The sequence below is a fragment of the Choloepus didactylus genome, chromosome 5, assembly GCF_015220235.1.
Source record: "Choloepus didactylus isolate mChoDid1 chromosome 5, mChoDid1.pri, whole genome shotgun sequence".
In the NCBI taxonomy this organism is placed as follows: domain Eukaryota; kingdom Metazoa; phylum Chordata; class Mammalia; order Pilosa; family Megalonychidae; genus Choloepus; species Choloepus didactylus.
In genome coordinates this window covers 3,624,175-3,648,938 of record NC_051311.1, presented here as the reverse complement: position 1 = coordinate 3,648,938, position 24,764 = coordinate 3,624,175, and the positions used below count along the sequence as shown (strand labels likewise).

General features: G+C 39.5%; 1 protein-coding gene across 1 annotated transcript in view; it reads right to left on the bottom strand.

Annotated features, from left to right (window-relative positions):
• MALRD1 (MAM and LDL receptor class A domain containing 1) overlaps nt 1–24,764 on the bottom strand; it is a 703,831-nt gene that overhangs the window by 265,387 nt on the left and 413,680 nt on the right. The window contains exon 33 of the mRNA XM_037837380.1: nt 4,334–4,517. Coding sequence (XP_037693308.1) covers nt 4,334–4,517 — 184 coding nt within the window. The remainder of the gene's footprint in view (nt 1–4,333; nt 4,518–24,764) is intronic.

Sequence of the window (24,764 nt, the reverse complement as noted above, 5' to 3'; positions counted from 1 at the left end):
AAGGTAAACATCATATTCACTGATTGGAAAACTCATTATTGAGATGTCAGTTTTCCCAAAATAGATCTATAGATTTATAAGGTCCTAATCAATACCATGCCAGGTTATTATTTCACGGAAATTGACCAACTGATTCCAAAATTGACATGAAAATGCAAAGTCAAATGTGACTAAGACAATACTGGGAAATAAAAAAAGAGTGGGACAATTTATTCTATTCAACACCAAAACTTATTGTAAAAATATAGGCATCACAAAACACAGTATCGGTGTAAATGCAGACAAGTAGACTAACGGGGAGAAATACATCTATGAACAATTTATGGCAAAGTTGGCACTACAGGATGGTGGCTAAAGACAGTCTTTTCAAAGCGGTGCTATTTCAACACATCTTAGGTTTTGATGTATTGGAATAGCTGGAAGTAAATACCTGAAACTACCAAACTCCAACCCAGCAGTCTGGACTCCTGAAGACAATTACATAATAATGTAGATTACAAGGGGTGACAGTGTGATTGTGAAGACCTTGTGGATCACACCCCCTTTATCTAGTGTATGGATGAGTAGAAAAATGGGGATAAAAACTAAAGGACAAATGAGGTGGGATGGCGGGGATGATTTGGGTGTTCTTTTTTCACTTTTATTTTTTATTCTTGTTCTGGTTCTTTCTGATGTAAGGAAAATGTTCGGAGATAGATTGTGGTGATGAATGCATAACTATGTTATCATACTGTGGACAGTTGATTGTATACCATGGATGATATTATGGTGTGTGAATGTATTTCAATAAAACTGAATTTAATAAAAAAAAAAGTGGTGCTATTTCAATTTCATCCCCATATGGAAAAAATGAAACATGGCTCTCATTTTATCCCATATAATAACAGCAATCCCCAATGCATTGTAGATGAAATGTGAAAAATAACACTATGGATATTTTTATTATTTTGAGAAAAGCAAAATTATTTTCTAAAACAAGGATGTAAAGATCATTAACAGTAAAGGTGAAGACTGATATATTGAACTCCATTGAAATTAAAGCATCTATTCATCCCAAGATACCATTAGTAGACTGTAAAAGCAAACCACAAAATGGAAAGATATTCACAACAAATATAATTTGTTTATACAAAGTAGATACCTTACTATATAAGTCATTCTTACAAATCTCAATAAGAAAAAGGAAGACATCCTATGGAGAAACGGATAAGGGACTTGAGCAGGAACTTCATAAATATGATCTAAACAGCCAATAACCTGTGCAATGATCTCCAACTTCATTAGCTATCATGGAAATGGAAATGAAGGTCACGATGAGCTACTACTTTATACTAACTACAACAGCTAAAGTCACCACACTTGCAGTGCCAAAATTGGGCAAGGGAGCGGAAAAACAGCAGTCCTATGCACTGCTGTTCAGAGGCAAATCGGTTCAACAGCTTTGGAAAACGGTGTTCCCTGAATGTGAACGTGTGCCTATGACACACAAACAGCAGAAATGGGTGCACGTGCACAGCAGGGGGTTTTACAGGAATATGCACAGCAGCGTAACTTGACAGCAAAAATCTCGAAACTACCTGAAAGCCCATCACACATACAATGGATGAGAAGGGTGTGTTCACTAAGGAAAATACTATGCTGCAACGTAAGTGGATGAATTACTGCTATATTAAACTACACGAATAAATCCTACAGATACAATGTTCAAATACAGTCAAAATTAATCTGTAATATTTTTTACTCAAGATAGTGGTTCCTTTTAAGGAACACAGAGAGTGACATTACTGGGAGAACCACAAAGCCCCAGAAACCAGCTAAGTTTTGTTGAAATGCAGAGATCACTGTGTAAAAAGACGCTTTGCAGAGGTCATCTTTGTAAAGACAAACTGGGATATTTTCTGAAAACAACATTTTTCCCTACATTGTGTGTATTATATTCCTTTATGTGCCCTAGGATCATTCCCAAGAGATCTGAGAGGAAGTAGAGAACTATAGAATAGGACTCAGATGAATATTATACATGAAGGCAAGATGTGACAGAGAAGTAAAAATTAAGGCATTTTTAAGTTCATGTCAACAACAAATCCACAATAAATTTTACAATGACCTTTTTGCATTTGATTTATAACCACAAAATGTAATTACAAACATTTTATTAAGGGCCAACTGTTCTAAGCACTTCACTTCACATATATTTATATACTTAATATCCATTAGTTATCATTATCATCTTTTTATAGGTGATGAAACTGAGGCACAGCTAAATGAAAGAACCTCATCCAAGTTGGTAAGTGGCAACACCCGATTCTAAGTGCAGAAGACTCAGGACTCCTTGTTCTCAGCCACTATGCTATAACACCTCTCTGATTTTTAGGCATTTTGTCAAATATCATTCTCTTCTAAACTGACAATAGCAGAAAACAACGGAGGGTAGTTTACACTTGAAGTTCCTTCTCACTATCCAACAACAATGACATTTTGTTGGCAGCTTATTTAAAACTAATAGGATAAGAAATTATTGCTTCATAATTCCATCCATATTCTTTCAAAGACTTTCCGGTAGTGCTTTTGTTATATTCTACCACAGCTTTCTATTTTGACTAAAAAATAAATTGAAAATCCTTGTTAATTTTAGCAGGCTGGATGGGCTATGAAAGACAATTGATTACTTTTTCCTAAAATACATTGCATTTTACTTGGTAAGATACACTGTTTCTAAAAATGGTGATGCGCAACAGCAATTGACCAGATGATGCCTGTTTATTTGATGACACAGAAATAACTATTTTAAATAGACTTTAAAATAGTTTGTCACTGAATATAAGATATTAAATTATTACTCAGTGAGCTCAGTGTTAGATTGATTGAGTTGAATAAACGATTATAATCAGGCTAATTTTCACAGAACTTGAAGATTAGAAAGGGAAGAAAAAGGAGAAACTACAACCTGAAACCTGGCAAAACTCATAGTACCCGTCTTTCCCTCTCTCTCCTGAATCAACCTACCTAAGAATCACTGCTTCCCTGGAGAAGAAAGGAATTCCTTTGTTCAATAAAAGCTGCTTTATTTCTAAAATCTTAGAGAAATTGTTCAAGATTTTTTTTCCTTTTCGGCTTGCCAGAATCATCAATAGATCGAATTACTAACTGTAAGATAAATGTGTCGTATTACAAGGAACATTGCTGGAATTAAGAAGCACATTCTCACTTCTAAGATTCCTTTCTCGTGACTGTATTTTTGTAACCCCACTTCTTTTGTGGAGGCCCTCTCAAACATCTCCAAGGACAAAACCTGTCTCCTGCATGACATAAATCCCGAAGCTGTGGGCTCCCTTAGATTATCTAGGACACCTGAAACCTGGATTTATGTAACATATTTAAGGTATCTGGGTAGCAGCCACTTTTCCCACAAACACAGGGGCAAAAATCAAACTCTAAAGGATTGACTTGTAAGCAGAATCCTGTGAAGCAGCGCTGCTCATAAAAAGAACAGATTCTGGAACATCACCAAAAACCAAAGTCACATTTTTGAACTGCCTCAGAGAAATATTTTAATATGACAGCAACAATAAGATTAAATAGCATTCAGGTTTAACTCTTTGGTCCCAGAGGCTTGCTACCAGTGAGTCAGTTTAGGAAAGCAGAGTGGGCAGGGGATAGTCTTCATTGGCAATATATATCACCCTATGCTACTTTTAAAATCAAACAGAATCATTCCTCTGAAAGAACTTCGCAAATGGCAAAATTATACAAATGTATTTATAATTATTTTTGGCATTATGCTGGTAATTTTGTAAAGAAAATCTGTGTGGTTATTCTTCACATTTAGAAGAATGACAAATGATAGCAATTTTTTCCAGGTTATTGTTCACTTCCTAGAGTAGCATTTTAAGTCCCCTAAGCATAACCCTCAACTCAAATTCTGTTTGAAAGATACCTGGTTGAATTTATTTCTAATATATCCACTAACTGCAGCTTTCTAACCCTTTTGTACTGGTTCATTTAGCTAATTTAAAATACAAAAATATACGTATATATTTGATTTATGCTTTAAATCCTATTGCAACTCAATTAAAAAGAAAGCTGCATGTAGAAAGCATAGAGTATGGAAGGAAGAAGAGAATTCCTTGGGCAACTGAAGGATCAAAAAGTTATTACTTCTTAAAATAATAGGTAAAGGTGAAAATTCAGCATTTTTGAAATTTTCTCTTTGAATTGATTTTTGTGTATGCGCAATGCCTCACAGTGGAATTTTTTTTATAAATGTGCAACAAAGATAAGAAGGCTGGACTATAAGTTTGCTTCCAAATGGAAGGACCTTATGAAAACTTACCGGTTGTGCAGTTTCTAAATTCAATGTCGTCAATTGCAGCTCCTCCTCCCAAGTCCCTTGTTCTGACGCCTTCAAATATGACTTCAAAGTTCCTTAACTTTCCCAGCAGGATTTCGGCCTTCTGCCAACGCTCCCCGGAGCTCTGCTCAGCTTCTTGCCACACTTTCGAAAGGCCTTTCTCTGTCTGAAGGTAAAGGAGTTTGTATGAGGAAATAATGAAACATGAAAAACAAAAAACAAAAAACAAGTCACTTAAAACAGAGCATTTAGCCAGTGAAAACTGAAAACCTATTGGACCTCTAGTAATGTTCACGATATGGTTACTTTGCCAAAACAGAAGCATATTGATTATCAACGTGTTTTCTCAAAGCAATACTAGCAGAATTTAAAGTTACCTTGTTTTGATAGTTTCAGAGACACCATTATTAAAAACCTACCTAATAAAATCCACATTTTCCTGCAAAAAAAAATTTGATGGAATCTGAAGACTGTGGAGAATCCCAGTGTATACTCTGGAGATTATTCTTTAATTATTTAGATTGCACCTCCCTACAAAGAGCTGAAATACTTTACAGAGGGAAAGAGAAAACTGGGACGGGAAGGAGGAATATGTGGGAGAAACCAGTGACCCCTGAAGGATATCGTGACGGAACTGTAGAGAGAATTGAGCTCAGAGGGAAACTGAGGGAGAGCTTCTAAGATCAGTCACATCTCAAAAATTCCACTGTTAGATAATTAGTGAGTACAATCATCAACTCAGTTTCCACCCCAGAGTCTTCAATTGAAACATTAATTTTCTAAAAACACCCGTGGCCATATCTCCTCTGAATATCTCATGCTGATCTCCTGGTAGTACCGTACCCCACGACAGGCTACTCCCCGCGCAGCGTGACGAGACAGGAGGAGAGGTGGGAGATGGCGAAGACACACACAGGAAACCGGAGGGTGAGCAAGGTGAGAGCAAGGACAGGCTTCGGGGTATCCACTGCTGCTCCTTTGCCAGGTCTCGCCCATTCTGAGGACTAGATAAATGACCAAGTCACGATGCTGGATATCGAGCTCTATATATTTATATGCACTTCCAAAAGGAAGTGCTTTCCAGGAACTCAGCAGTCATGCAGTTTTTAAATTCAGTGTCATCAATGCAGCTGCTACTTCCAGATCCCTTGTTCTCATACCCTGAAATATGACTTGGAAATATGACCTTGAAATGCCCTCAACATCCCTTGAAATATATATATGTACAACATGATGCTTATGATTAGCTCACAATAATTAATATTTCACAGTCCATTATGTCTTCATGATAAATACACAAGGAAAACTTTCTCTCTTTGTACTTATAATTAACACAGTAGAATAGAGGAGAATATTTGGTAAACGGTGAGATGTTCCAACAATTTACAGTACATATCTGTGAAATAATTTAAGCACATATTTTAAAGCAAATATAGGCTAAAAGAGGAAAAAGAGAATTGTTTGAAGAGGGGAACCAAAGGAGTAACATGTTCATAGCTTCACACTTTCCTGGGGACATAGTATTTTAATAAATACGGCTGACACCTTGTCCTTCTGAGGGACACACAGAGGTTTAACCACGTGATTCTGTGATTCTTCCTCTTTGTGGGAACAGAGAGAAGGTGGGACTATGTCTACCAGTTATTCTAAAATTAATTTTGAAAACAACTAAAAGTTTGTGGCTAGATCTTTCAACATCCTTTCCAAAGCAGGAACAGCAAAGCTTCACACATGGAGATTCATATAACTTCAGCATGAAAGGGGATGGGAAATTCACACCTAATTAATGGAATTTCATATCTTTGCAAAGGCAGAAGAACGGAAGTCCTTTTCAAGGTCAGTCTTTGACTCCCAGTGATGTCTTAGTCTTTTGGAAATAAAGTAATTGTCTCTTAAATTAAAGATGAAAGTCTGGGAACTCTGTCTGACATGCAGCAGCATAACTGGCGTAGGTATTGATGAAAGTCTGTATTAATTTACAAACTTAACACACTTTACTAATTTTCCCTATTAATCTGCAATTATAAAACCAATTATTACTTATACCAAGACCCCAAAAGTCTTTCAAAAAATATCAAAGATGGTTGTGTGGTCACTTTAATCAATAAAACGTGTCTCACAGCTGAGATTGTAATAGAAAAGTGATTTGAATAATGAAAGCATTGTCATTTTATGTGGTAAACAAAGAAAATGAGGGTGAGTACTCTTAAAACCCAATCATAGGACATACAAATGGTGAGGTATTGTAGAATCTCATTGAAATATATTTGATTTTGTTCCACTTTGATCCCATAAGTATCAAAATTCTTTATCCAAATATGCAAATGAGATTGAGTTATCTTTTTACATATTGTGCTGGTTTGAATGTATTATGTTCCCCAGAAAAAGCCATATTCTTTGATGCAATCTTGTGGGGCAGACATAATAGGAATTAAGTTGGAACGTTTGGATTAGGTTGTTTGCATGGGGATGCGCCTCACCCAACTGTGGATGATAACTAATGGGATATTTCCATGGAAGCGTGGCCCCACCCATTCAGGGTGGGCCTTGATCAGTGGAGCCATATAAATGAGCTACTCAAAGAGAAGGAACGGAGTGCAGCTGTGAGTGACGTTTTGAAGAGGCACAAGCTTGCTAGAGAGGAACATCCTGGGAGAAAGCCATTTTGAAACCAGAACTTTGGAGCAGACGCCAGCCACGTGCCTTCCCAGCTAACAGAGGTTTTCCGGACGCCATTGGCCATCCTCCAGTGAAGGTACCCGATTACTGATGTGTTACCTTGGACACTTTATGGCCTTAAGACTGTAACTGTGTAGCCAAATAAACCCCCTTTTTATAAAAGCCAATCCATCTCTGGTGTTTTGCATTCCGCAGCATTAGCAAACTAGAACACGTATCTATCCAGTTCTTCACTCGGTGCTCACAAGTGTCAGCTCACTCAGTGACAGACACTGGGGATAACAAGGTGAACTGGCAGGGAACTGCTCGGTGGAGGTAACGTCTAACACAGGAGACGTCATCAAAGGAGGCTCCTCCCTCAAGCCCCTGGCCACCACCCAGCAGTTCTGCCTTTCCAGAAGGCCCTGGGGCTTACATTTTAGAGGAGAACTTTGGAATTAATGAATGAATCTCCCAACAAAAAATGTGATTGGATATTGGCATATGGAGTGTGATGTGTTGTCAACAATTTTAAGGCTGAAGGAAATGACAAGCACCTTAGAAAGACAGGGAGACTGAGGTACTGCAGGATGGCTGCAGAGTGTGAGAAAGCCAATCTACCTGTGTTACAAATGTACCAAACACACACTGAAGGGGATGGGGAAAAGGTGTGACACATGTAACTCAGAAAGGACTGGGGTCTGTGAGACTGGAGGCAAAAGGGGCTGCACATAAGCCTGGCCCTTGAGTTGATAAAGTTGTTTCCCACAGGGGTACGTACCCCAAGTTCTGAAACCTCAATGCATGTCTACTGGAATTAAACACTTAGGCAAATAGATGGCAGGTGGGGCTAGATCTCTGCCTGTAGGAGTGGGAGGTTACAGGTAAGTGCCATGAGGGGGCTGGAATGACCCATGTGGTAATGGATTAGAGCTGTTGATATTGCTAGGAAATCATACATAGCCCAATATAGATTCAGAGGTTTGCAGATAGAAATATTTATAGATGTGATACACAGGTGCATACACATGTGTCTCCTAGTTCTGTTAGCTGAGAGAGCCTAGATGCAACAGCACCCCACGGCCCGGAGCACACCTAGCACCCAGGTCTAGGTTTCTAAATACATTTACCAATTAAGGAACCACATCTCCTTGGAGAAACTGCTGATTCTAGGATTGAGGCAAGAAATATACAAGCCTGGTGTGTCTTTCAGTGGCAGAAAGTGAGATAGTGCTAGAAAAAGAAGAAGGAAGAAAAAAAGCACCCAGTGATGGAGGCATGTCAAAGGGACACAGGAGCCAGCTGAAGGAGCTGCCAACAAATGCTCCATTTGTTCCAAAGCTGGAACAAATGGAGCAACTGAATAAATACAGTAGAACGGATTTACGGTCCAAAGTATAAAGCAAGCATCAGTGAGTCCATCTTGACATAAATAAGTGGTTGGATAAATAAATAGATGAGGGAGAAGAGACCAATCTCCCATGGGGAAGAATTCCTAATCACTGATGTGGATATCCCACCTCGGGAAGGAAAGCATAGCTCCCCAACCCTCGACTGTGGTCTGCGCCTGGAGACCTTCCCCCAGAGAGCGCGGGGGAGGGGGACTGCCGCGGAGACCCCTGACGAACATGGGTCAGCATCGACAGGGACGTTCACAGGGGGGACAAGAGAGGAGACCCCTGGCAGGATGAGATGAGAGTGGCCCTTTACCCCTGCGGTCTTGCTCCCCAAAACACAGCAACTCACTCAAATTATGAGAAAAACATCAGACAAATTCCACGTGATGGACTTTCTGCAAAATATCTGACAGTCCTTCTCAAAACTGTCAAGTTCATCAAAAACAAGAGAGATCTGAGAAGCTGTCAGCGCCAAGAGGACTCTAACGAGATGTGACTACTGGAATTACAAAATGACATTAGAAAAAAATGATGAAATCTGAATAAAGTATGGACTTTAGTTAATAATGGATAATACTGGCTTATTAATTGTGACAAATGGATCATGCCGATGCAAGATGTTAACGATAGGGTGAACTGGGTGAGGGTATATGGGAACTCTGTACTGTCTTGGCAATGATTCCATAAATCTAAAGTTGTTCTAAATAAAGGGGCGTATTAAAATTTTTTAAACTTCTAAAATATATATATATATGTATGTAAAATTGTCTAAAAAAAATCCCAGTGTGTAATTTGAATTTATAAAGTCAAATCTGAAAAGGCCAAAAAAAGTAATAAGGACTATAAGGATTCTTTGACCTTTACTCATTTTAATATAACAGATATAATGATATAAAATATAAAATTAGATAATAATTTTATTTAAAATATAAATATTAAATTAAAATTTCTTTCTGTGGCCAGAATATCCATGAATTCTCTTTTCTGTTTATTTTTTTCAAAGTTCATCAAATTAAAAAATAACCTTAGAAAACATGTTGAGATAAATATAGAGTTCAAAAAGATTTAGGACATAAATGACACATAAAGATTATTTCCCATGCTGGAATCATTTTGAACCTAAACAATAATAAAAGAAAAATCAGTTAATACATGTGTTCTAGTTTGCTAATGCTGCTGGAATGCAAAACACAAGAGATGGATTGGCCTTTATAAAAGGGGGTTTATTTGTTTACACAGTTACAGTCTTAAGGCCATAAAGTGACACATCAGCAATCGGGTACCTTCACTGGAGGATGGCCAATGGTGTCCAGAAAACCTTTGTTAGCTGGGAAGGCACATGGCTGGCATCTGCCCCAAAGTTCTGGTTTTAAAATGGCTTTCTCCCACGACGTCCCTCTCTAGGCTGCAGTTCCTCAAAAATTCACTCTTAGTTACACTTGGGTTATTTGTCCTCTCTCAGCTTCTCCAGAGCAAGAGCCTGCTTTCAATGGCCGTCTTCAAAATGTGTCTCATCTGCAGCTCCTGTGCTTTCTTCAAAGTGTCCCTCTTGGCTGTAGCTCCTCTTCAAAATGTCACTCTCAGCTGCACTGAGTTCCCTCTGCTTGTCAGCTCATTTATATGGCTCCACTGATCAAGGCCCACCCTGAATGGGTGGGGCCACACCTCCATGGAAATATCTCATCAGAGTGATCACCTACAGTTGGGTGGGGCGCATTTCCATGCAAACAACCTAATCCAAATGTTCCAACTTAATCCCCACTAATACGTCTGCCCCACAAGAGTGCATCAAAGAACATGGCTTTTTCTGGCGGACATAATACATTCAAACCAGCACAACATGTTTTACCCTAATCACAGGCATAGCAACCTCATTTTATCCTCTTCTCCTGGAAAAGACTTCTAAACTACTTCCAGCCTCATAGATGTTTTTACTGGCATTAAAATCCTTCAGTGTTAAAATAAAATGGTTTAAAAAATATATTTAAAGAAATGGAAAGGAGAAATTAAAATTCAGAATAATATCTGTATCTAGTGGGAAAATATCTATAATTGTCTTAAATAATGTTCTTTAAATCAACTAAAATTTTAAGTATTTGAAAAAATCAATACATATTCCTTAAAACTGAAAATATTTTGAAAAGTTTAAAGCTTATGTATAGTTTAATGCTACTTGAATTTTCAAAAACAGAATGAAATTTACTGTAGATATTTAGTATTTGCAACAAGTCTTTTCCATAAAAATAGCTTGCAAATAGGTATTATACTGAGAATAAAATCTACAGTCAGTTTTTCTTGAGCTTACAAGAAGATTTCTGCCCTGAAAGAATAATTTTGAGGGTTAGACAAAAATACTTATTGGGTAGACATTTACAGTTTTAGATGTACTTTTTATCAAATCATTTATAACAGGCAGAATGCCCTGACAATTTTTTGCTAGAATCTAAATCTAATGCCTTCATTTCTCAACAGTTTTTTTTACAAATGAAGCATGCAACATGGGACTCTTAGGTGAACAGACAGCTTAATAGAAACTAGGCAGAATAATGGAGCTCAAGTTGTAAAATTATTTTCTTTTAATCACTTTCACTTTTACATATCAATTTTTCTCTATTTTTCAGGGTTTCCCACCACAGACTCACAACCTTATGTTAATTATTTGAATGACTGTTAATTGTCTTCCCCACCACAATTTAAGCTCCAAGAGAACAAGACCTTTCTCTGCCTTATTCCCCTCTGGCTCCCCACTGTCTGGAACAGAACCTGAGGTGGTTGAGGCACTAAACAAGCATTTGGTTGATCAGTGAATGCATATTTAACTTCAACAAAATGCATTTAAGGTGGTCCATGGAATTTTTAGCACTGGCTTGTAAAGCTGGCTCAGAACTCCATATAAAACATCTACTGGATTTCAGAATCTTTCTCTGATATATGTAAAAACTATTGTAATGAATTTAAATTTTATAACATCATAATATAGATTGCAAAAATCACTAAGTGGTGTGTTCCCTGAACAGTTATCACATTTATATCGATAATTTTCCTGGGCCATATGACAACTGCTCTAAATCTTTGGAGACAGGAAAAGGAGCAAGGCTTATCCATAATTCAGGAAAGGCCACGGAGCAGACTGTTCTGACAAAGTCAGTCAGAAAGTTTTCTGCAAGGTCCTTCCTCTGCTCTCTGTGTGGAAAAGGCTCACTAACTAGATTAAAATCCCCATCTCAGGCATTCAAGGTGAGCCCCTCTAGTGGTTAATGGCCAATTTCCAGTGTCTTTCACACTACATTTGGCTCCTGAAGGAGACCAAAATTCTCCTGGCTGAAGGCAGAAGAAGAGTGGAAAAAAGAAAAATGAAGCGTCCTTAGGAGGCATCTGACAGGAAGAAGGAAGACAGGAGGCAGCGGGGTCAGGAGCGAGATGTGGGCCATGGGTGACGGAACCTCTCTGGGCAGTGCCGTTCCCAGAGTGGCGGAGCCCGTCAGTGCAAGCGGGCACAGCCCTCCATGGCAAGATCATTGAACATAACCCGGCTCCCCTGCCTTCCATGAGGGGTGGGGATATTTTAAGGATAGAAGCTAAAGCCAAAATTAAACTCACTTCATGTAAACTAAAGAGAGGCATATTTAACTTACTATGCTTTCATATTCCCTAATGCAGGTGAGGACAAATAATGCAACCTGCGTGGAAAGGAGTCACAAGATGATGGTATTTTAATTAAAGTCAATTAGTATTAGGTGTATTTTACGTGTCATTAGTTGAGCTGGGTGTTAAGGTGAAAAATAAGGAGATAGGACTAAAGGGGCTCACGAATAAATGGGAACAAAACACTCTATAATCACTATACTTGAGTGTGAGCAAATTCTATTACATTACAGAAACATGGATGGCTCTGCAGGTGGGGTTGTGAAGAGATGAATGGCCTGAGAAATTAGGAAGGGGTAATAAAGGGTGCTAGTGTTTGAATTAGGCTGTGAAATCTGAACAGGACACCACCAAGAGCGTGAGAATTCCATGCTGAGAATTAGAGACTCAGTCTTCTAACTCAGAGGAAGCCAGTGCCAGCTGTTAAGCAAGAGGTAACTTAGAAAGACCAAGCTAAAGACATTGGGCAGGACGGATCTATGGGAATGAAAGCTGGAGGCATGGAGAACAGAATGCATGCCATTATACCAGCAGGTAGAGGCAGAGTGGGTGTCCTCAAGAAGGAGGGAATTTGGGGAGCAAATGCTGAGGGGTCAGGACTAGGCATTGCCTTGGAAAGAGGGAGATACTTAAAGGGCTGCACTGAAGAGCCCGACGGATTTGGATGTCACAAAGTCATAATGGAGCCACCTGATCTAATTACGTGGCTTTCTCAACTGCCCAAATTCCAGAACTACAAATCAGATGAAGACTGTTGAAAGAATGAGTCTAAAATGCATAGGTTAGAGAAAATTGTGGGCTACATCATTCATCAGAAGACACTATATGCTCAGAAATTGGGACAGCAGCTCCGGAAAGAGTGGCATTCTGTTCAACTCTCAGCTGCACCTCTTTCACGTTGGGTAGCCTTGGCAAATTCTTATCTTGGTCTTATTTTCCTCAGCTGTGAAATGGAAATGATAAAATTAATTTGCAATCCCTTATTTAAAGCCATTGTGATCAAATGTGTTTTGTAATTTGGAATGCTTCAAGTTTTAGAAAGATATTACAGCACACAGAGCATATATTAGGTCTATAAACTAGCAAATTTGTAATAGCAGATCCATAATAAAATAAACAAATACCTCTGAAATAAAACACATCACTATGCATGTTAAACGGAATAAACACTATGACCCCGTTCAAGTCAGTTGTTGCCAAGTTTTGATGCCAAGGGAATTACAGAAATGTTTTCAATATTTCAGAGGTTTTATGATTTTTAAGGAGTGTGGACATATAGCACCTATGCCTGGGGCTGTGATGATTAAAAGGGGTGATCTACTCAAAGGTTCTTGAAGACTGCCTGGCAATTGGAAACACCTACTATATGTTAGCCCTTGGGGTGGTGACAATGGTGATGGAGAAGATGCAGACACTGGGAAATTGAGGAGGACTTGGGTCACCATGAGATAGAAAATCCCGCTCAGTAATTTGAGAAATAAAGTGACATAAAGCAGCATTCAGGGATTAGAATTTCAGAGCTAAAGAATTCTGAACTGGAGCGATTTCAGGTGAAGAAGTGTTTTCCGAGGCAGCAGCCTGGGTTGGAGTTTGAAGAAAACAGACTAGAGGAAGGCAGGTGAACGTGAGACTGTGCTTTATGAAGAAGCAGACGTGGAACCCAGCCCTACGAGCTGAGAGAGCTAGGTAGACCTTCAGAGACCATCTGCTGTCCTCTGACTCACCAAAACCACACCCTTCTCCCCCACCTCCCTCTGAGAGGAGACCAGCGTCTTAGGGGAAAGTGATAATGGAGCAGATTGTTCCTTACTCTGTCCACAAGGTGGGGACACTGGCCTAGAGCAGCGGACACTGGTCAGCGCTTCTGGTCAGGTGAGGAGGAAGGGGCAAGCGTTTATAGCTCCAGATGCTTCTAGTTCAGGGAATCACTGTACGGGACCCGATACTCGCTCTCCTAGCATATGCATATGTAATTATGTGTCATACGGGCAACTCCTGGGAAGAGTTCCTTGGTGACAAATCCCATGTCCTGATTCTCTACATTATATCAAAGATGCATACCTAGTACAATACCTACAAAATAGAAAATGCTCAATAAATAATAAAATAATTGAACCTCTTTTGGCTTTCAGGTGCAAGCATACCAGACATCAGTTATAATCTGCTGTTTCACTAGGTTTTAGTCTACCTACTGCTAATAACGCCCCTGAAACGTATGTATTTTTAAACCATTTTATAAACAATGAAACTGAGGCTCAGCCTGGTTAGGAAACTTGAGGCTGAAAATGCATAACAAGAGCTGCAAGAGTAGAGAGATTGGCATGGGCTCACCAGATTCTGATGCCCAGCTGCCCTCCACATCTGGGACTGGAGAGCTGCAGCTGCAACACACCATCGGCAAGGCACGGTCCACACTCTTGCTAGGCCCGAGGCAAACCTCGTTTTTAGGAAGGGGGTAATAGCTACAAATGAAAGGTTGGCTCCATTTAGTCTTCCTAATGTGTACATATGTGTGTGTTTGTATTTAAACATATATATAGGTGTGTGCATGCATGCTTGCACATGTTTGTGTATGTGTGAATCTAAAGGGGGGAAAGTAATTAGAAAAATGTTAAGAGAACATATTAGAAAAATAAAAATGTTATAAAGTTCTATCCATAGAGATGAGATGCCTAATTTCAAAGACTTAAAAATTCCAAAACTGCCTCTAGCCTAGCAGGAAACAAGGTTGTGACAAATAGTGCTGTCTTTGAGGAGTCGTGGATGGAACAGGGCTGTTTTATCAGACATTTCCCATCCTTTAAAGTACATGTTAAGTGATAAATGAACTGAAATCTCACTGTTTCAAACCTGACTCATCTATATTTAATTTATTTTGTGCTCACTGGGTTGTGATGGAAATAACCCAGGTCTATACTAATTAGCATGTTACTTAACCACATGAACTTCATTTTGCTAGTTTGAAAAATGAAAACTGTCATGTTTATCTTGCAGGATTTTTGCTTTTTTGTAAGCATTAGAGGTCAAGCATTTAAAACATAGAGCACAATGTCTGGCAAATACTGGACGTTAACATTCTACCAACGCATGAGTGTTGACTGTTGAGATTGTTGCAGATTAAAAATGTTTCCAAAATATAAATCATAATTGTGTAAACAGTATCTGAGCTGTTTTGAGAAATTAAGTAAAAGAAAAAAATAATTGTATGTTTGTATATGGTGTTGGTGGGTGTGTGAGTAACAGCTTTATTGAGACATAATACACAGACCATACAATCCATCCATTTACAGTGTACAACTGGTTCTTAGAATATTCACATTGTTGTGCAACCATCACCACAATCAATTTTAGAACCTGTTCATCACCCCAACAGGAAAACCTGCACCCAGAGCCATCACCGCCAGTCGTTTACGGTGTCCCAGGCAACCACTAATCTACCGTCTCCACGGATTTACCTGAGGAATTTCTATATTTTGAAGGAAGCTTTTGCCCAACTTGTATCACCAAAATAATATAATTCATACATTTGCTCTTGGAAAACTTTCTCAATTATCTTGGAAAAATAAATATACGTGCTGTCTTAGCTTCGGAATAGATACTGATGCAATGTCATTTCAAACCATCCTAAAACCTTAGCTTATTGAAATCAAAATAAAGACACAAACTTACTCTTCAATATGTTACTTTTCAATAAATACAAAGTTTTTTTAATAATATGGTATAAATAACAGTAACTCAAAAATTTTTCAAACAGAAATGTCTTATCAGGTACAGCAAATGATAATTAAAGTTATTACTGGCTAAGTTGTTTTTCTGAAGGTCTAGAAATTTGTTCCTTTTAATCAGAGTATGCTCTCCTGACGCCTGAGTCCTGATAGTGAGTAACTGCTGCAAAGAGGCTCTCCAAATCTCTCAAGGATTTGATTAGCGCCTTGGGGTCCTGAACTCCAAGGAGACATGGGGCAAAAATCACCCTACCATTGCCCAACTCTGCAAGGCCTGCTCCATGGCTCTCCATGGTAAACCTGCCAGGTGGTGGGGCCGAATCTCCCCGGAGGTCTGACTTCCCTTTTCAGGCCCAGCCACCCAGGAGGACGCCCGGGGCCCACCTGTGCTGAGAGAGGAGGCCCCAGCTCCATCACCCCTGCTGCCCCTGCAGCCCAGCGAGAGCTCACACCCTTGCCCACCGCCACCCAGCAGCCCCCAGTCTAGCTGTGTGCATATATGCACATATGTCTATAAAACACCCCATGCAATGGCACTGATTCTCGAGACTCCCCAGGGGCTGCTCCCTTTGGCCACAGGGTTGAGTCGCTGCAGAGGGAGGGCAGAGGGGAGAATGTGGGAATCACAAGTGGAGACCAACTGAGGCAACCTGTCAAGGTGGACAGCTGGAACCATTACCAGGAATAAGCAGAAGACTGGTTTCTAAAGGCTAACATGAAGGGCTGGGCTTCACTCCACACTGTCACTTGGGCAGATGGTGTCTGTCTGGGAAAGCTGCTCTGTCCTGCAGAAGGAATGATGGCGAGGACACGGCCTCCCGATCACCGTTTACTGAGGTGATGAAATTTTACAGCCACAGTATTTAAAAAGACAAATACAGAAACACTTCATGTCAGTCGTCAACATGCTTTTTGAAAGGTGGTCCCCTGCTCCAATCCTGCCTCATCTGCTTTGTGCATCTTCTTTTTTATTTCTCTCTTTGATTCTCTTGACATTAAATTTTAAAGGGTCCCCTTTGGTCAGCTGGAGGCCCAGCAGTCTCTAGTACCTGATGCCACCGAGCAGACTCAGGTCAGAATTTTATTGCTTTTGGACAAAGGTCATTTCAGGATTTGCAGAGCAAGAACTAATGTGATTTCTAAAGCAATTTTTAATGCTTAACACCAAGCACGATTGGAGTGAGTTTCTGAATGCAGAATCAGGAAACAGTGATTTCTTTTGTCCATTTCAAAAGAACAACCGACACATTTCTGTAAAATTTTAATTGTAGCGCTGAAAATGGCTTTAGCCTTGATTTGTTAAATGTCCCATGTAAAAAAGAGGCAGACTCTCATAATAATGTATGTTTCTGTGTAGGACATCAGTAGCATCTCTTTTTTAGTATTGTTTTAGAGTTTAAATTAGTTAAAATTATGTTAGGGAAATATTGGTATAATTACAGAAACTTGAAAGCTAGATTTTCAAACTTTTGGGTCAAATCATTGATTAAATATCCTTCCTAAATGATTCTAAGACTCATTTTCTTCTTTTCCATTCCTTCTTTTAGTTGGGGTGGTGGTTTGTTTTAGACCTGCACATCCTGTATTACTCTGTTATTTGACGGGCTTCGCATATTCTACATGCCATCGCTGTTAGACCAATGACCAGCATAAACAATGTGTATGCCCTCGACACCTGCTTTCATTCTGATCATCTCTGAGGCAGCCTGTCCTTAGGTCTGGCTGTGCTCATTGTTGGAGTTGTCTCATTGTGCTGATGGACATTGGCTCCCTGCTAGAGCCTGGCCTTCAGGAACGGCAGAAGGAAATGACTCAAGTATCATGAAGTTGCCAATTATACATGTATTTTTTCAGCTTGGCTGATGGCAGGGCTCTTGGCACCATGTGGCCTTCCTCCAGGGGAAGGAGAGGTCTCACCTCTCTCCAGTCTGCAGGCAGGGAGGTTTCCCCATCGCTCACGACAGCCTGTATTCTCCTGCAGATGCACAAGTCGCTACCTGGAATGAACTTCTGGCAGGCAGGTGACTCATGGTTTCATGCATTTAGTGTAAATCTTGCTATGAAATACTTCATTGCAGGCTTTTTATTTTTGATCATGCTTGTATACTATGAAGTTTAAAGTCCAATTATTTTTAAGTCATCATCCTCTACCTTGAAGATAATAGAAATAATGAATGTCTTACAATATTTTTCCAGAGAGCAGCAATCACTTTCTGTGCCCAGAGAGACAGATTTGGAGTGAAACTGAGGAGATTTGGATTATATTTCACCATGCAATGGTGCGAGTGCACAATAATCTATCCAGGTTGATGCTTTGCTGGAACAATACTAACAATTGACTTTATATAACCTCCTAATCCAGCTTTGCTAATCCTCATCTAGTAATTACTAAGATTTGCAAAAATCTCCAATTGGATGAGCAGATGTTTTTGTTGAGTCTCAGGCTTCCTGCTCTCAGTAGCATCTTCTAACCCAACAGCCTAACCAGGCACATGACCACATGGTGGGCACGGCAAGGGCTGGAGATCCTTTTGGCAGTCCTTGCTGAGGACACCAGCAGTAAAGGCAACTGTGCATGAAAGCAGAACCCAGTTATTGATGGGATTTCCGTGAAGTGGGGCAGAAAGAGAGAACAGTCCCAAACCACTACTCTATACCTGAAGCACAAGAGAGGAGAATGAAAATTCTTTCATTAGTCTGCACTTTACATTTCTCCTTGAAATTTCCAGCCCAATTAGTGAGGCTTCATAAACCTTCCACATTGCAGGGGAAAAATGAAAATTCAGGGAAATAAACTTCAGGAAAGAATTCTAGACAGAAAGTGAAATCTAGAAGATTACATAGTGTCATAATTTTACATTGTTCCAGTAATCCATAGGCCTAGGGCATTCTGCATTTCATCACTTGATATAAAAACGCAATTCTCTATATTAAATCCCCCTCCAAATCTGTATCTCTGGGTCCTGAAAGCAATTACAACTCTAAGCACAAACATTTTAGGGTAATAATTATCTTTACCAACCTCATATACTCTCTAGGATATTGCCACATGAACCTTCACATTTTTTTCTCATGACTTCTCTAAATATTTTAACACTTCTGGATTTATTCTGCTTGGTGCTGTTTATTTTTTGTGTAGGAAAATTTTTTAATCTAAAAAATATTTATCTTGCCAACACCTTTATTATTTTTTCTTTGAAATTTATTTTGGACACATTGATTACTATGTCCTGGCATAAAAGTATTTTATGGATCATAAAATGACAAAAATACTGCATATTTGCATGCCATCTCATGGCGTCGCAGTCAAATTTACCAAATATTATTAGTGCAAACACAAAGTTAGGAAAGAAGACCATATAAATGAGACTGGGGGATAGAATCAGGAAGGCATCTCTGCAGGATAAATAAATGGATTTTGCTTTAATTTTTTTTTTTTCCTGGAAGAAATGCTGTTTTCCTGCACCAGCATCTTTATCAGTCTTCCAGAGGATTTTGCTCATTATTTGAATTATTCACTGTTCTTTGTTGTGTTTTGATTATTTTTGTTGCATCATCAAAGGCAATTAGCTACAGATGGGTCCAGTCATATCCTCCTTCTATTCCTTCTTCTTGGCACAAACATGCTAACTCTGGCTCTGGTCTTTGAAATCTCTATATCTAAGCCAAACTCTCAACATGTCTCTCAAGTTCAGGGATTTAACTCTGTCCTGGAGGGAAAAAAAAAAGGTGTTTTGCCACTTCACTGCAGAAACACTGTCCATGTCTGCCTTTGAAGGCTGAAGAGGGAAATGATGAATTATCAAGAGTCTCTTTATGAATCACATACAAGCTGACATTCTGATAGTGAAAAAAAAACACAAAAGATATTTTAACATAGTAACATGACTAGAATATACAGGACATTTTAACTAGGGTACTGATTAATCTTTGCTTCCTGTGGTAAAATTCTCAATAATATGATGTGTTTCTTTCTTATATTTTTCAGCATGAAAAGCTTTTAAGCATTCTCTAACTCTGGAGTAATTATCCAGGGAACTAGTAATTTTCAGACTTTGGTGTGCAGCATACCTCACCCTAAGCAAGAATCAAAAATGCCCCTTTTAAGATTTCCTGTGTTGTCCCCCAAAGATCCTGAGTGAATAGAGTACTACTTGTTTTTTTTTTTTTTACATTTTTTTTTTTTTGTGTGTGAAATATAACATACATACAGAACAGGGATAACTTTCAGAGCATGGTTTCTTTCTAGCTTGTGGTTGTACATTTCTCCATGTTGGTTTTCTCTCAAGCTCCATGGTGGCTGCCAGCCACTCAGCCCTACATCTTCAAACTTTCATTCAAGTTAAAAAAAATAAAAGGGTGCTGCCCACTGCCTTCCACCCCCTTTTTTTTAACCTAAAATCATCATTGTCCTTTCATCCAATAAACTGATTCTTTTATAAGGCCTAGATCAGCTGGTGGAGCATATTGCAGTCAGTGGAAGCAGGAAGAGCCTGAGGTTCAAACGTCTCTTGAAAGCCAAGAGGGTGGAGCAAGGGGCAGAGTAGAGGGTGGAGGGAAAACAGTGAGGTAGTGGAGCTCTGGAAAACGGAGGCTTTGGGGACCATTTAATAGCATCGGTTGTTTATCCAGAGTGAAATGTGAAGCTGCTGGAGAGATTTTAATAATGTGATTAAAACTCTCTTGATGATAGGGCATTGGAAAAGGCAGGATCAGGAAAATCAGTTAGTAGGTTTTTGTTTTATTCCAGAAGATAATGGTGGTGTTAAATGGAGAAGTTCTTAAATTCTTGATATATTTGAAGCTAGATCTAATATGATATTGCATGCAGGATGTAGGAGAGGAAAAAAAAAACATGAAAGATAATTAAAGGGTGACTGGGTATTGTGAATGAAGTAGAGCTACCATTAACTGAAATGGGAAAGACTGTACACAAACATGTTTGGGGAAGATAGTTTGGCTATTCTGCCTATTAGATAACAATTGGAAATCCAAATGAAGATATTGTGCAAGCAGCTGAATGCATAAGTCCGCAGTCCCAGGGTAAGGTCTTTTTTTTTTTTTAATTACTTTATTTATCAAATAATAAAATAAAATATTTCCAAACAAAATAAAGCAAAGCAATGGGAAAAAGAAATATCCTGAAATAACTTCATTCCTTCCAGTATACTCCCACTGTACCAAAAGAAAATTAACGAACCATAGTCACACCTACGCATTCCCATATCATTATGATCACCCTCATTATCTTATCTGTTCTTGTTAGATTATCATTTCCCCTTCACTAGCTGCTGTCTATCTCTAGGTCCCCTATATTCTACAATATAAGACACTTACTTTACATTTTTCACAGAGTTCACATTAGTGGTAACATACAACTTCTCTCCTTCTGTGCTATTTAGTATTTACTTGTTATTAAGTATTAAATTAGTTTTTAGGTACATCTTCAAAGCCATCATTATAATGTAAGTGTTTAAGGGTCATAGTGCAGCAGAAAGCTGGGCACCAATCCTCTTTCTTCTTAGTGTAGTATCCAGAATATAGCACACTAAAAATTCTAGGTTTAAAACAACCACACACTCACACAGTCACAGTCTCTCTGTCTCACACACATCTGAGCATCAGAAACATCCACAGTGGCAGGAAAAGAACAGCAGCCATGGTATGATCGTTCTGACCCCCGGAAGGAAGCAGCAACCCTTTGGGCAGTTGACTTTAGAAGGAGCCCCCCCTTAGCCCAGGCTTGCTCCCCCTGCTCTCAATAAGATTGATCTTTCCAAGTCCACAATGCACCAACAGATGGAGCTATTCTGAGTTTACGCATTATAATTAGTTCATATCAGTGAGACCCTGCAATATTTGCCTGTATGTGTCTGTCTTATTTCACTCAATATACTGTCCTCAAGGTTTCTTCATCAACCCATTTCTTCTAAGATGGTTTTGTTCACACACCATACATCCCATCCTAAGTAAACAATCATTGGTTCTCTGTATAGTCACGTATTTATGTGTTCAGCACCATTGCCACTGTCTATATAAGGACATCTCCATTTCTTCCACAAAGAAGGAGGAAGAGTCAAAGAAGGCAGAGAGACAAAAGAAAAAGAAGAGAGAATGAGAGAAAAACAACTACAAAAAAACAAAACTTGACAGCTAGAAAGCAACAAAATAAAGATAGCATCAACCTAAAGTAGAATAAAGAGTCAGATAACATCACCAATGCCAGGAGTCCCATACCCTTCCCCTATTCCCCCCCATCCCCCATATCTATTTAGCTTTGGTACAATGCCTTTGTTATATTAAAGGAAGCATAATACAATGTTTCCATAGATTACAGTCTCTAGTTCGCATTGATTGCATTTTCCCCCCAATTGCACCCTATTTTTAACCCCTTGCAATGTTGACATTCATTTGTTCTACCTCACGTAAAAACATGTGTATCTTTTGTTACAATTGTTGAGCACCCTAGGTTTCCCTGAGTTACACAGTCCCAGTCTTTATCCTTTGTCTTTTGTTCTGGTGTCCCACATGGTCCCAACCTTCCTCTTTCAACTATATTCACAGTCATCTTTGTTCAGTGTACTTACATTGCTTGCTAGTAGCTCCAAACCTCTCACTCCTGTCTTTTCCTTTCTATCTGCAGTGCTTCTTTTAGTGTTTCCTGTAGAGCAGGTATCTTGTTCACAAACTCTGTCATTGTCTGTTTGTCAGAGAATATTTTAAGCTCTCCCTCATATTTGAAGGACAGTTTTGCTGGATATAGGATTCTTGGTTGGCAGTTTTTCTATTTCAGTATCTTAAATGTATCAAGCCACTGTCTTCTCGCCTCCATGGTTTCTGTGGAGAAATTCCCATATAGTTTTTTCAAGCTTCCTTTGTATGTTATGGATCACTTTTCTCTTGCTGCTTTCAGGATTCTCTCTTTATCTTTGACATTTGATAATCTGATTATTAAATGTCTTGCATAGGCCTATTCAGATCTCTTCTGTTTGGGGTATGCTGCACTTCTTGGATCAGTAATTTTATGTCTTTCATAAGAGACAGGGAATTTTCATTGATTATTTCCTCTATTATTGCTTCTGCCTCTTTTCCCTTCTCTTCTCCTTCTGGGACACCAATGACACATACATTCTTGCTTTTCGTTTTGTCCTTAAGTTCCTGGAGACATTGCTCATATTTTTCCATTCTTTTCTCTATCTGTTCTTTTGTGTGTAGGCTTTCAGGTGCCTTGTTCTCCAGTTCCTGAGTGTTTTCTTCTGCCTCTTGAGATCTGCTGTTGTATGTTTCTATTGTGTCTTTCATCTCTTGTGTTATGTCTTTCATTTCCACAGATTCTGCCAGTTGGTTTTTCAAACTTTCAATTTCTACCTTATGTATGCCCAGTGTTTTCATTATATAGTTCATCTCTTTTGCCATATCTTCCCTAAACTTTTTGAATTGACTTATTATCAGTTGTTTCAATTCCTGTATCTCAGCTGAAGTGTAAGTGTGTTCCTTTGATTGGGCCATAACTTTGTTTTTCTTAGTGTAGGCTGTAGTTTTCTGTTGTCTAGGCATGGTTTTCTTGGTTACCCCAATTAGGTTTTCCCAGACCACAATGGGCTCAGGTCCCAGAAGGAAGAAATATTCAGTATCTGGTTTCCCTGAGGGTGTGTCTTAGGAAATTGGTACACACTGTGAGGCCTCAGGTCACTGTGCTTTTCTGCCCAGCAGGTGGCACCTGTCAGCCTGTAACTCCAGACTATTGTAAGGAGGTGTGGCCCATAGCTGTTTTCCCCCAGGCTCTGGGGTCTGGATCTGAATGGAAGGTGGGTAGTAGAGCTGGGCCCCACCTCTTTCCTCTCAGGGAAGATAGACCCCCCCCCGCCAGGAGAGGTCATTAGCATTTGAATTGTTTCTCTCTGCCTGTGCTATCCCCACCCTCATCTGGGTCAGAGCACTGGGAACTGAAAATGGCTGAGGCTTTCTCCACTGAGCCAAAACAGGGACAGAAAGCCCCCTTCAGGGCCAGTCCACATCCACCCTCCCACTCTCCAAGGTCAGTCATCACCAAAAGCCTCTGTCTACTTGTTGGGGATTCGTAGCTCATAGTGAGCAGTCCACATTTGTTAATCAAAACCCCAGTTGGAGCTCAGCTGAGCTATATGCACGTGCTGGGAGAGAGTTCTCTCTAGCACCATGAGGCTTTGCAGCTCCGGCTGTGGGGAGAGTAGGCTCCCGGCTTGGATCCCCAGTTTTTACTTACAGATTTTATGCTGCGATCTCAGGCATTCCTCCCAGTTCAGGTTTGTGTATGATTAGTGAACAGTCATGTTTGTCCCCTGCAGTTATTCTGGAGTATTTACTAGTTGTTCCTGGTTGTTTATTAGTTGTTCCAGGGGAACTAACTAGCTTCCACTCCTCTCTATGCTGCCATCTTAAATCTCCCTAGAGCTATTCCGAAATCACAACAAGCTGTACAAAGGCAACCAATGTGAACAAAACTGAAATGAATGAAAACATAAACAAAGTAGCCCTACTTTTCTGAGAAATTAAGCATGAAGATCTAACAGGGAGGTGAAGGTTATTCCATGCCTGCCCATGTTAGAGAGGTGTTGGGACCTCTGGTGAGGTGGCCACCCCTGCTTGTGCTGCACGTACTGTCCATGGCCATCCCTACATATCCCTGCAAAGAAAACACAGTCCTGCACCGTACAACGTTGCTCTTTGGCATGGAGGGCAAAGATGTGGTCCAGGCAAAGAGAGTAACTGCAGACAAGACTCTAAGAGATGCAACATACAGTCTTGAAAACATGCTCCTTACATAGCTGGAGCTTGACTGAAGGGCTTGCACCCCAGATCATGAAGTACTATTGATCACTGGCTGAGATTAGGGATGACGTGAAGAGGAAACTTGTTCTCTCTTCTTCCTATTTAATGGAGGACACAGTGATTCCATAAATAAGACACCATGGAAACAAATACGATTGTTCTTCTTCACGGAGATAA